The following is a 13,194-nucleotide window of genomic DNA, read 5'->3' as shown; positions in this document are numbered from 1 at the left end:
ACAACAACAGCAGCAGGAACACATTCAGTGACAGCTCATCAGGGTCACTGCATTCAGCGGAGCGGAATGGCAGTCAAATGCACAGTTGAAGCAGACACTCGCTTGACAAAACAATAAATCTGATATAACTGAACTTGCCTTCATGAATGTTATTATGTTCAGTTTATGTTGAAACAGCATAAGAAAGGAGGACATTAATCAATATGATCATTTTGGAGGATTTGGAATTAAACACTAAAAACACTGTGTGTGTATATATACATACATATACAGTACATATATATATACACACATATATATATATATACACACACATACACACACACACATATATATATATATGTATGTACATACACACACACACACACACATATATATGTATGTATGTATGTATATATATATGTGTCACGCAACATCAAGTGACACCTCTGAAGAAGACGGATGAGCCTATACCATCAAAACATGTCAGGTATGCTTAACCTCTCTTGGTCTCTTTTGAAAGCCAAGACTAGACAAGTTTCTATCACAAAACTCAGAATCACAGAGCTCTGAATGGATAAAAAGCTACTGCTTTTGACCATATACGACCAAGCAGAAAGTTAAAGCTATACGAACCAAAGTATGTGATAAAAATAAAATGAAAAGAATTTTCAAAAAGGGCAATCGCACTATGAACTTTGTTGGATTATAAAGGCTTAAGTGTTTCAACCACAAAACTTCAAAATGAAAACGCTGTCAATCAATCAATCAACCAATCAATCAATAGCTATTTCAGTTAATTTAAAGAAAGGTTGAATAACAAAACCTTCATGAAGTTAAGATTTAGTGCAGGGCTGTCATATTAAAATGCATTTGTTGTCACTAGTGGACCTAATGAACTGTTAAGTGAGTGTAAATGTAACAGAGTTAAGAAGTAGTGTGATTCCACTTGCCACAAACTCATCGCACAACATGGAAACTTGTTTGTCTTATGGCAATTAAATGCAGCACCCCTGTAGATAAGGGTCGTGCGGCCCGGGGAGCAGCAGTAGTCGGAGCTTGCTGCCTCCGTGGCTGAGCTATGAGCGCCGCCATTATTTCATATTAATTACTCTCTCTTAGTTTTGTTTACAAAATGGCTAGTGCTACACGTTATTAGCAAATCCGCACTTTCTTTTTCATTTTACATTTTTCATACGTGTATGTGTGTGCGTGAGAGAGGAAAACCGGGACTGACTGTATTATTAATCCCTCTGCCAGGCCAGCCAATGTTAGAAATAAACGGCAAGATTGCCAACAGTGATGATGGTCTTTTTCGTCTGTTAAATTACACAATGTAAAGAGAGAGTACAACGCCGCTACATAAATACAGGTTCTAGTCGCCCAGCAGGAGGAATCACTCATAGACTTTGCACAACTTTTAATCTGCATTTTAACCGTCTCCTGACACACACTCAAATGATTGTTTGACCAGAGTATCTGCATAGAAGTCATTGCGAGGATTCTTTATTATTTAGAAAGCTTAACTGTTACATGTCCATCTCTTTAGTGCTCCTTACATATGTGCAGCTGGCAGTTGCTTCACAATGATTACACCGCTAAATACAGAAGAACAGAGGGGGCAAAGCACTCCAGATGGGGTCATACTGTTTGGCTCTAGAATTACAACCGACAGATTACATTCTGACCCAGTGACATCTCGGGTTTGACAGCCAGAGTAACTGAACTGTATCTGCAGTATTTTTTTTAACTAATCCCTTTCCGGTGAAAGCACTGGCTGCTGCTGCAGCTGCTGCTGTTACTACTGCGTTTGTCCAGGACTTTGCTCTCTGCCAAGCGCATAGTAATGTATCACTCTATTAATCTCCATCCCTGTAGTAATGGGAAAGAGTTTCATTACGGCTACCATCAGAGTCTCATTACAGGTGTGGCGCTGTGTACGTAACTCGCTGAGGAGATGCCATCACAAACATTCAGGCAATCTCAAGCATGGACCCATGCTGGGGAATTATTAGAGTATTATTAATAGTAGTGACAGTATTAAATGGCAGCCATACGTTTTGAGACGGAGTAGAAACATTAAATAGTACAAGAACTTTGATTTCAATGAAAAAAAACGCCACATACAAAAAATACATGATCCTTCAATAGTTTCTCCCCAGTGCCCCTTCTACAGAAGCTGGATCACAGTTAAATTGAAAGAAAAAAAAAGGCCACAGAAATAAATTTACAATGTCAAGGCTTTTTAATGCCTGGTGGGTTGGGGCCAGACTTAGGTCACATTATATGTATTTATTTAAGTTAGTTTTAAAAAACAGACCAATGCTGAATGTTGAAAGCTACAACTGAATAATGACTAGGTCAGTTTTGTATACCTACGCTCTATTTGAACTATCCTCAGGCAGGAAACCAATCAATCGCCAAGAACTGCTGGCAAATACTATTTTTCACTCACATCCGTGTAACTCCTAGCTCCTGTGCAGCTCCTATAAGAAAATTACAATTCTCACACGCGTCTTATTCTTAGTTCTGGCATGCCTCTAAACAAAGAACCCCCCTCCCTTTATGTAGGAATAGCAAAACAATGTCCTAGAAACCGTGTTTCAATTATTTATTACAATCTCCTTCCTTTTAGATAAGCAGCACAACCTAGCGACGCATGCATAGGTTTGTATAGTGTTGTCTGTAGCTGTGTGGAAAACAATTCTGTAGTTAATTAATGGAAGGATGTGGCCAGCATTGAGGCAAAGGAATAGTCTGTGTTAAAAACCTGATCAGAAGAAAAATGAGAAGCCACAAACAAACACACACTGTTCTGTTGATGAATCAACAGGTTTAAAGACATTTGTTAGTTTACCCTGACGGATGCCAGTGTGCACCTTTAAAATGTGTGCGGCTGTGTAACTGAGAGTGAATAATAAAAAGACTTATTGAGTCATGCCTTAAGATCCTCTTAAACAGATGGTTTTAATCTTAGTGGGGATTACACGGTCACACAGAGGGGAAATTAATAGACAGCACTCACAAGTAGAACTTCTCGTCCCAAACAGGGTTGAGGTTGCCGAAGATGGTCTTCGTCCTGCGTTTGGTTTTGCCCACCTGGACGGTGACGTAAGGGTCGCTGGAGCCGGTTTTATCCTTGGCCTGTAGACCCTGTGCACTCATGACTGGAGGAAATGCAGAGATGGAGAAGAGTGAAGGGTCATGTAATTAACATTATCGATAACATGCCTGCATGTCCTGTGATTAGTCATGGAATTACTGATCTGTGGGGTAATGTACTCAATTCTCAGAGGAGCTACTTTTCACAAAGAGGAAGTCCTGGTCCGGTGCGTGTCATTAGCCAAGTGTGTGTATTTTTTGCTGCCTGCTATTTCCCGGGCAATGCAACAAAAGTTTGCTGTATTCAGCTAGGACTTACTGCAGTGTCTATCTCTCCGCATGTTTCTCACGCATCCGTCTCTTCTCTCAGAATACATTTACTGCAGACCGTCCAGGCTGCTGAAGCTATTCTCAGACCTGCAGCTCTGTCCTCTCAGTTTTTTTGACACAGTCTACTCAACCACTTTAAACCATGTCAGAACCTTGTTCCGGTATTATTTCTTTATCAAGTGACAGTCGGACCCGTCTATGTTTGACTTGACTGTTCAGGATCACAGGAGAAGAAAAAATATAAACATGTTGGTCAAGCTCTGTGTATGTTAACCTTTGCTCATATGTTATAAAAACTCTTGATCCACTCAGCTGCTACTTACACTTTGATTTGTCTAACTCAAATAACAAGCTTGAATGTATTTAATTAGCAATGAACTAACAGGCAACAAAGATTTTTACCTTTTTTAATATTTACCATGTCCCGCTTAGGGCTGTTGACACACAAAATGCATTTACTAGAACTAATTAGAACTTACATAAGATGAAACCTCATGCAAATGTCATGTTTTGTACATATTTGGTCACAAAACAAAGTATTGGACGGAAACTAACTCTGACATAATGACAGCGGTAGATGAAATGTCTGGTCTGTTGCTATTATTCATCCAGCTGTTGTTGGAATAACAGATGTAAAAAGTCAACCCTGTGTGTATTTGAGCGTTTCATTCATAGATTTGTCACTGAATCGCAGCAAACGCTGAAGAAAACAGCAATTATAAAAACACTGGTAAAGCCCCACTTCACTCGCAACAGCAAAGACAACAATCTAGCTCTAAGTTCCTTTGACAACAGCTGCTGTTCTTCTTTTATTGGATAGGCTCGGTGTATCTATGATTTATCCATCCCAGCATCCCTGCGACGTCTACAACCCCCCCGCCCCCTCCCAACAACATGCTCATGCTGATCTAAGTTGTGGCTGCAGAGACAGGAACAGAGGTGCAGAGAAGGAGAGACTGTAGTATTTCACAGTGCCATAAAAGGGAAAAAGGACACTGCTGCATTAAATATGCATAAGTGACAATCTAAATAATTCAGAGTACATATATATCCTTCAGCTCAGCGCTGACAGGCGTTGGTGGGCAGCATATAGAGGTTCGGGGAGTCACGGCCTGTTTGCCCCAGGAATGTTAAAAATCAAATGGCTCTTGTAGCAAAGGAGGGATGAAAGACGGCAACATCTGCAGAAAGTAGCTTCGCATTTAGTTGGCTGTGCTTGAACTTAACTTCGTACTTCTGTAACGATCACCTCATGTCAGATGTTGAACAAAAGGAGCAAGATGAACCCATTTGCTGGAATCATTGCATCTGGAATCATCTGGTTAAACCGAGTAAACCAGGAGCAAATCCATTACAACCTAGTTCTGACTCTGCTCACTGAATACATTATTTGCGTTTGGGCTCTTTTTCAAACACCCTCCTTCGACGTTGAAAATAATTTAACTCACAGTCGGAGTGCTGCAGAGCCACTGCCATTGTGTTGAACTCTAACGAACAGTAAATGACAAGTCAATCTAAGACAGGGCAACCCTGGCTCTTCGTCACTTTACTTCCACTCTGTTTGCCTCCTTTATTTATCCCTCTTGGGCTCTTCCACTTCTCCCCTCTCCATTTTCAATCTTTTCCCCCTCCATCTCTATTTGTCTCCCTGCCTCTCTCTTGCTGTTTCTCTCCATTGTATTGACACGGCGAGAAATGCAAGGTGGACAATAAATGAGCCGGACCTGGCACAGTTGCCGCAGAGATGGATTGGTGTCCGGGGCGAGGTTACAAATATAAGTTTCTGACCTTCTTTCGGGAGCCAGTAAACTTGATATAACATGGATCCGAGCTATAAGGCCAGTGATTACGTGGCAACCTCAATCACGCAGCCAAATTCAAATCCAAACACACATCCTGAGTGAAAAAGAAATATTTCCAGCAAAGAAAATCAAATCCTGCAGCAGATGCCTACCCAAAATCTTTGCACAGTGCAAAGTACTAGCTTAAGTTTTTCTGTTGTATCACAACTGGTTATGAACAAGGACATGTAATCAAAGAGGACAGAAAAAAATATTTGCAAGCAGCTTTATTCCTTCTCCCTGAGACTGCTGGTTAAGTGGGTAAGAAAAGAAACAACGCTGTTTCTAATTCATTTTCTCTCCAACACACCTAATTGTAAAGTAATCTCCAGGAACTAATAGTGCCATACAAAAACTGTGAACCTGCTGTCAAGTGTTGTACTGACAAACTGCACTGACATTTGATTGGCACTGCTGAGAGAGCTTGGGGTGCAGCTCTGGGGGACTCATTTCCAAAGCACACTGTCAGTATAGCTGTGATCGATTAGTATGCTAGTGAGCTGGAGCCTGACGGCAACTCTAAGCCTCTCACTGCTCAACATGAATAGTTTTAGTCAAAATTTTACTCCATGTACATGGGAAAGTAGACAGAGGACAAGATCAAGAATGTTTGTCCTGACTTGACAGGCTGTCCACGTAGATTGTTGTTATCTGCAGTAATAATAGTTATGCCGTTATCAGTTAATTATTCTCAAGCTAACTACCGAATCAATTTTTATTTCAACGTGTAATTAAATGCAAATTTTTGTTTGTGGTTCGGTGTCATAGGTTAATGACAAAGTTCTTGAGGTTAATAACAAATAAATACTGATTAGGTTGACTTTGTTTGCCATGTGAGAAGACTAATGACAGTTTTGTTGATTTGGTATTGGAATAAAGGGGTAAAGGTCACGGCCCACCAGCCAAAGGTCACATGCAGCAGCATTAGGATGTTGCAGGCTACAAATCATCCACCACTTTCCAGATGATTAATGATTAATGTGTAAATGAGCGAGCGTAAAAGTGCCATAACATACTGCGGATGACCTATTCTGTGGTGTGTAACTTCAGTGGGCTGTGTGAATAATGGATTTTCAGATGTGATCAGAATTCAGCCTGACCTGTTATGCTGATTTTGGCTGACCACTTGGAGGTTCCATCCAAGACCGCCTGCTTGGCTGTCTTCAGATGACTGGCAAAGTCCTCTTTAGAGATGTGGAACATCTCCTGGATCACTTCAAACACTTCAGGGCGGTTTTTCTCCCTTATCTTCATGCGCTCCTTCATAGCCATGATGATATTCTGGGTTTTGTCTTCTGCCCCATGCTTGGAGCTCTTCTCCACCGCCCCTAAAAAAAAAAGCAGGGAGGTCGGGTTTGTTAGTTTGCATATCTAGTGGCCACCGAATAGGGAATCTGTTACATGTAGTAAAATATCTAATATCACACAGTGAGTGAAGAGTACTCAAAGTGCTCATCCAAAGCTTCTGGGTACATGCAGGGAAAAAAAATGATTCATTCATCAACACTGACGTGTGCCATTTCATGTGGATGTGTGTCTGTTACACAAAAGATGGTTAAGTCTCTGTATCTAATCAGGGTGTCACGTCTCTGCAGTGTATTTGTAAGTGCAGATTGCAGTGTGATAAAGACGAGTCACAGTCTGAACTATGAAACATTGTCATGCTAGTTTGAATGCGTTATAAAGCACTGCGTTCTGTATCAGCCGGGGTGTAGCTAATCCACTTAAGAGTGTGTGAGGATTGCCGTGAGGATCCTGAAGCTTCCATGTCACATTGTTCTTATTAGTCCACACGGTAACAACAGGGGGAGTGCCTGATTGAAAAACCTGATTGGAGTTTGGAATGAGTGCCCGTGACTGAGGGAGCGCTGTAAATCCACCATGTCATGTAGCAAGGAGAACAAGGGCACAGTATGTATTACACAAACTATCATAACACATAACATTCACACGCACAGTGTTCTGGAGATATTTATAGAAATGTGGGGGGAGGAAACAAAATTAAACCAAAAACGTTTCAGATTAAGTACCGGCATTGTCTGCACATTAAACACTCCCAGACAATCCACGTTAGATTTGACTGGAAGATCAGGAAATTTAGTTTCTATGCTGGGTGATGTTGTTCACCCATAAATGCACGCTTGTGAAGATTTTTAGTTTCACTCCACATCAAAGTGTTATCGGATGTAAAAAAAAAAAAAAAAAAAAAAAAGCAGCTAAGCCTGTGGCTGCCAGGGGTGTGGTGAATAAACCGGTCTGCTTCCTTACTTTGTAAACAGTCCGCGTTGAGCAGATCCTGGCACTTCTCGTGGCATTTGACGCCACACTCCGAGCAGCGCATCCCCTGACGGGCAATACCCCACAGCAGGCCCTCGCACTCATGGCAGTAGGTGGGGGCGGTTGCCGTCCACACCTCGAAGTTGTGGGGCGTTGTGGATGAAATGGGGTAGATCAAGGCCTGGAGGGTCTTCTTGAAGACATGCAGTTTCTGAGCGAGTGACAGAAAGAAAGAAAGAAAGAAAGAAAGAAAGAAAGAAAGAAAGAAAGAAAGAAAGAAAGAAAGAAAGAAAGAAAGAAAGAGAAATGTCATGAGGTATAATAAAGTTCAGACAATGATGGAAGAAATGTGGAAATAATTAGCTTAGGTTTGCATTTAAATTACTTTTTTAGAAACGCTCAGCGTGTTCTTGATATCACGACCCAAAAAGACAAATACCTTTGTACGTGCAGAGGGAATTTCCCCATATAAAATAACATTATAGTTTTAAAGAAACACAGCTTTGGTGTAACTTGACTGGACTACAGTTCAGTACAAGCTGCTTCTCTTTAAGAAAGATAACAAAGAGATTCCATTTACCAAGAGACAACTAGCAGGTCTTTTTCTGACCGCCTTATTAACAATGGAGAGGTCATCTGTATGAGAGTAAATCAGCCTTCCCTCTTATTAAGCTTACATTAACGGCATCCTTTGCTCACTGGCTTTGTTCACGAAGAGTGGTTTTATCAACTAAAGCCCCTCCAAACCAAATACTAAAGGCTACAGGAGGCCTGTCTAGGCTGATTGCTGTGTAACAGAAGCCTCTTCAAATTGAATGCTTTAGTGCAGCAGCCTTGCCATCCACAAGTACTGGAAAATGGGCAAGGACTTGCCAGTTCTTGAAGACAGAATCAATGGATGCCGTAAATAAGGTTTTTAAAAGTGAGCATTATCCAGATTGAGAGAGAGAGAGGGAGGGAGAGAGAGGCTGTCAGAGAAAGAGAAGGAGATATATGGCAGTAAAATAAATCTTCAAGAGGTACTTGTCCTCCAGTGCTCCGCTCCCCTCCCTCCCCCGCTCTCTCCCCTCCCTCTCTCTGCCCCCAGCATGTTGACAATGTGCTTTAACACCTGAACAGGAGCCCTGGACTTTACAGAGAGACTGCTGCCGATTCTGACCGCACATACAACTAGAAAACACACACAGACGTGAAACTTCGCTGATACAACAGATAGGCTGCTGAACCTTGGAGGACCTCTAACGAAACGCAGAGGCGGAAAGAAAGATTTCCCTTTCAATCTGAGGACGACACGATGAAGCTGGTGCCAGACATAGACACACGAGTTAGAGAAGGGACACCCTCAGAAGCCTCGCCAAATATAACACTGAATTGTCTAATGCTGACAGAGCCAGAGGGAGAAAAGGGAATCAAAATCTTCTCTGTGCCCTCGCCTCCAGCACCCGCTTTGCCAACCAACCAGATTATGTGACTGGTAATGAGCGCTCGCCTTCTAATTTGATGTTTCCTTGACCTCTTCACATGTAGCATTTTTGCCACTGCGTTCACTGCCCCTTTTAGATTCCCTTCCCTTCATCCCTCTCCTCTGTCTCAATCCTGACACCACATGTCACGCTGCGCTGCAGATGTGAGGAGGGTGCTGCGTGTGTGAGCCTCATGTGTTACACTGTCAGCTAACCCCGGCGAATCTGTGCAGAAAACTGCCAGAATTGATTGACAGCTACAGGCTGCGTCTGGGAACGCGACACGGCGGAGGAGAATCTAATCTCTCCTCCCTCCTTTCACTCCTTTCCAATTTCACCACCTATTGTCTTTGTCAACCTCTTCATCGACCGTCCCAGCCTTCTGCACCTCCAGTCTTTTGCGTTAACTACCCTACCTACCTCGGCATGAGATCTAATATATTTCTGTGTCTGACAAGGTTTGCTAAGCAGTTCACGATCTCCTGGGTCACGGGGAAAGCATTTCAAAATAAGCGTCGAACAAATTGCTGCTTTGCGCCTGCCTGATGATATCTGAACCGACTCATAGCAACACATCACGTCTTATTTCCAGATACCCGTTGACCCGTGTCAGATCGCAGCTTCCCTCTTCCTTTGCTTCCTCTGTCCCTACCTTGTCTTAGGAGGTAAGCGTGGACCTACTTTATGTTGACAGTCATCGTTAAAAGGCTCTGGTGCGCGAATCACAAGCAGCTCGGGAACATTGAGCGGACACACGGGCAGCTAGCCGGCACACACATAATGTATCTTTCTGCTCTAAAAAGCAGATCCATCGGAAAAGCGACGCAGAAATAGAAGAGCATAGAGGGGGGGCCTAATTATTGAATTAAATGATTTGATTGTTTAATAAAACTAACAAATTAAAATGTTTTAAATTGGAAGAAAGTAACAGAAGAGGAGGTGCAGAGATGAAACAATAAGAGGAGGGAACAATAAATAAAATCACATATTTCTCGAGGGGCGGTCGATTGTTCAACGTGACTGTGAGAACAAGGCCATGGTGACAAATCATTGCCTGCTTCTGGTCTTCTCTTGTTCCCCCTAATTTCAGCTGCTTTTCTCACCCTCTCTTTCCTCGTCCTCTCCCCTCCCTCTCCCCCCGACTCATCCAAACTCTCCGACAGCATATGGCTGTGTGCTGGGTACTCTCGCTGTACGCACAGGGAAGCACTCTCCTGGACCTAATGCAGCAGATAAAACTCTGACATCTGCTCATCCTACTTTGCGATTCCACACAATCTACAGCTTTGCTCAGAAGCTGGCATCCCTCGAACAAATGCTGAATTCTTCCGCGTTTCCTCCTAATCAGTGAGTTTGACATCTATCTCTAAAGTTCACGGCCTCACCACCACTGCGGCACGATCTCTTAACGTTACTCGGCTCCCTTTCTGCATCAGTTAACATGCGGGATCATCCCCTTCCCTCATCCTGGACATGAGTTGTTCATCCCTAAAACCCCTTTAATCAAACCAGGGCTATTAGTAAGCAATCAAGTCCCCGTCACCGCAGGGCAACTGGCCATGTGGACCATGAGGAACAAGTCGAGTGTGCAAAACACGTAAGACATGAACATGTACACCGAACGCTGTGCACCAATTCGCTGCCACACTGAGGGTCTAGTTAAAAGACAGAAATCTTCGTGCGCTACGTAGTAAAAACATTTGAATCTTGGAGGCTGAAGCAGACCCCTGTTGCACATCGGCGGATATGAAATGGTCTGCTTGTTTGCCTCGCGAAGAAACTGCTTCCTCCTGCTGTTCGCCTCCTGTTACGCAGTCTCCCCTCTGGGAGGGAAGAATTGCAATCAATTAATGCAGAGAGAGCTTTAGAGGTCAACACAGAAGTGTCTCACGCCATCGACTGAAACATCCTGCTCTTTGTCCACTGCTCAGTCATCCTCGGTACACGGCGCTCATTAATAGCTGGGGTGCATTGTCTAAAGAGAATGGTATGGATGTTTCTAAATTTCTGGACTCGGCCTAATGAACTGACAGAAGGAGCACAGCAGAAAAAGTGAGCTGATAGCCGAGGAGACCAATTTAATAAATTGCAGTATGTATTTTAGAGAGACAGGCAGACAGACAGATGGTGGCGTGCTCTACGTACATCCACCGAATCAAGGCCAGTCACAAATGCAATCCATCTCGTTTTCATTTTGTTAGCCCCTGTTCTTGGCAACATGACCCACGCCCTAAAGCAGAGCAGTTGTAGCAAACAGCGCGGCTACGAAGGTTTGTCAGTGTTCCAGCACCGTCCTTCTCCAAACACCGCCCCACACGATAATGAGAACACGGGCCCAGCATCCCTGGCCCCCGCAGGACCCACCATTAGCCGCAGAGACTACACATTAAGGCTTCCATGTACTCACCAGGTCCTCATTATTCAGGGTGGACCGGTTCACCAGAGCGAACGAGATGCCTGCCTTTCGAGCAGTGAGGGTCTGAGGGAAGGAGAGGAAAGGGGAGATGAAGAAGAAAAGGGATGAGTTCACCAAGCCATTTCACTCATCTGCACTCACTTAAATTACACACAGCAGCACCCAGAACACAGTTAAACAGAGTAAAGGAGCTAAGGAAACTGTGTTAATAAATTAAAATGAGAAAAACTGTATTACACACATGCATGTACTTCAGATGTTGGATTCAACACTATATTAGACATTTACCTATTACTATTTAAAACCAACAGATCAAAAAAAAAATAGTAAGCTTACCAAAGCCTGGGATTTTCAGGAGGTCACAAAGAGAGAATGAAAGAAAGAAAGAATTCGAATTAGACAAGGATTGGAAGAGTGGGCGCCGAAAGCACAAACAGCAGAGCAATTGAATTTATTAACCATACTGAGCGCACAGGTTTCTCAACTGCCATGCAGGACTGCTAGTCTTAGAGCTCTGGAAAGATTCAACTACTCGTCAAGAGAGAGTATACAGCCGCTGCATGATTCTTTATCCACTCATGCATTGGAATTACTAAACTGCAGTCATGCTTGGCATTTCTGTTCAGTTCTCTGTTGGGTGAAGCTTTGACCATATTTTCTGCTGTCTGCTCTGCGCTTTAGTTTGACACCAATACAGAGAAACACAAGACACAAGACACACACACGCACACACAAACACACTCACACTCACGTATGGGTGAAGCCAGCTGTACTGCACAACACCGACCCGCACTCACTTTAAAACAACACATCTGCCCAGACAGTCACGAACTCACTCGAACGTAAACCGGTACACGCCCACACACAAGCACGCTCACGAACGGGACACACAGAGACACGCACATTTACATAAAGTGGCTGTTATTTTAATGTCCACTGAGTCTGGGTTCCCATACTGAGGGAAGTTACGTGACAGAGGAATGCAGACATGGACAGCTGACAATATTGGATCAGTCTTTACCACGACCTTCTCGTCCGTACAGCCCAGCTATGGTAAAGATCCATGGAAGCCATGGAGAATGTAGGAGGGAACGTGACCTCTACATGAACTGTGAGTGTTGATGTAAGTTTATCAGCATGCACCAGCACTGCCGAGGTTGCTGCAGGCAATACAAAAAGACCCTGCGTCCAGATGTTATCTCCCAAACTTTTTTGTTGTTGTTGTTTGTGAATGTTTTTTTTGCATCCCTCCATAATGTGGGGGGAACCCTGCTGTCCATTCCAATTAAGCGCTGTTGCTGCCCTGAAGCAATCACACAGCAAATGGGGAACATTGACAAAGGAGAGGCATGAAAGGGGGGAACCAATTAGATCGCTGACTGCTGACTTCATCCCACGTGTAAAAGGCTCGTTCAGTGTCACTTTTACATGATTTAAAAGCCCCACACAGTTAAATCAGAAGTCAATGAAGTCTCTCGGATATATTTTTGGGTTGAGTTGTCAACATTTCACATTTAGTGCAAATTATTTTCAATCGCCCGCCGAGTGGTGTAGATGAAATAAATCAAACGTTAGAAAAATGGCGAGCATCGGCGAGGCTGAAATCTGACAACTCACTGAAAAATATCACCCATAGCTGTTATGGGTCTATGTAGGAATGGCAATATATACACGCAGTATCCAGAAGAAGTGAAAAATAAAAAACGATAACCCATACTTACCAAGACATTGTTGGTTATTAATTTCATGAGAGATATGGACAAATACAGCATCAACTCGTGTTGTT

General features: G+C 43.1%; 1 protein-coding gene across 5 annotated transcripts in view; it reads right to left on the bottom strand.

Moving 5' to 3' along the window:
• Nucleotides 1-13,194, bottom strand: part of LOC125005202 (protein unc-13 homolog C) — a 97,317-nt gene that overhangs the window by 63,786 nt on the left and 20,337 nt on the right. For 4 of the 5 annotated variants that reach the window (XM_047580321.1, XM_047580322.1, XM_047580324.1 and 1 more), the window contains exons 6-10: nucleotides 11,745-11,750; nucleotides 11,400-11,471; nucleotides 7,521-7,740; nucleotides 6,353-6,580; nucleotides 3,005-3,146 (exon numbers count right to left, since the gene is read on the bottom strand). In XM_047580321.1, the coding sequence (XP_047436277.1) occupies nucleotides 3,005-3,146; nucleotides 6,353-6,580; nucleotides 7,521-7,740; nucleotides 11,400-11,471; nucleotides 11,745-11,750 (668 nt within the window). The remainder of the gene's footprint in view (nucleotides 1-3,004; nucleotides 3,147-6,352; nucleotides 6,581-7,520; nucleotides 7,741-11,399; nucleotides 11,472-11,744; nucleotides 11,751-13,194) is intronic. The other variant, XM_047580323.1, reaches the window with a different exon arrangement.

This window comes from Mugil cephalus, chromosome 3 (assembly GCF_022458985.1).
Source record: "Mugil cephalus isolate CIBA_MC_2020 chromosome 3, CIBA_Mcephalus_1.1, whole genome shotgun sequence".
Classification (NCBI taxonomy): Eukaryota; Metazoa; Chordata; class Actinopteri; order Mugiliformes; family Mugilidae; genus Mugil; species Mugil cephalus.
The sequence above is the reverse complement of the archived record's forward strand: the minus strand, read 5'-3'. Positions and strand labels throughout refer to the sequence as shown.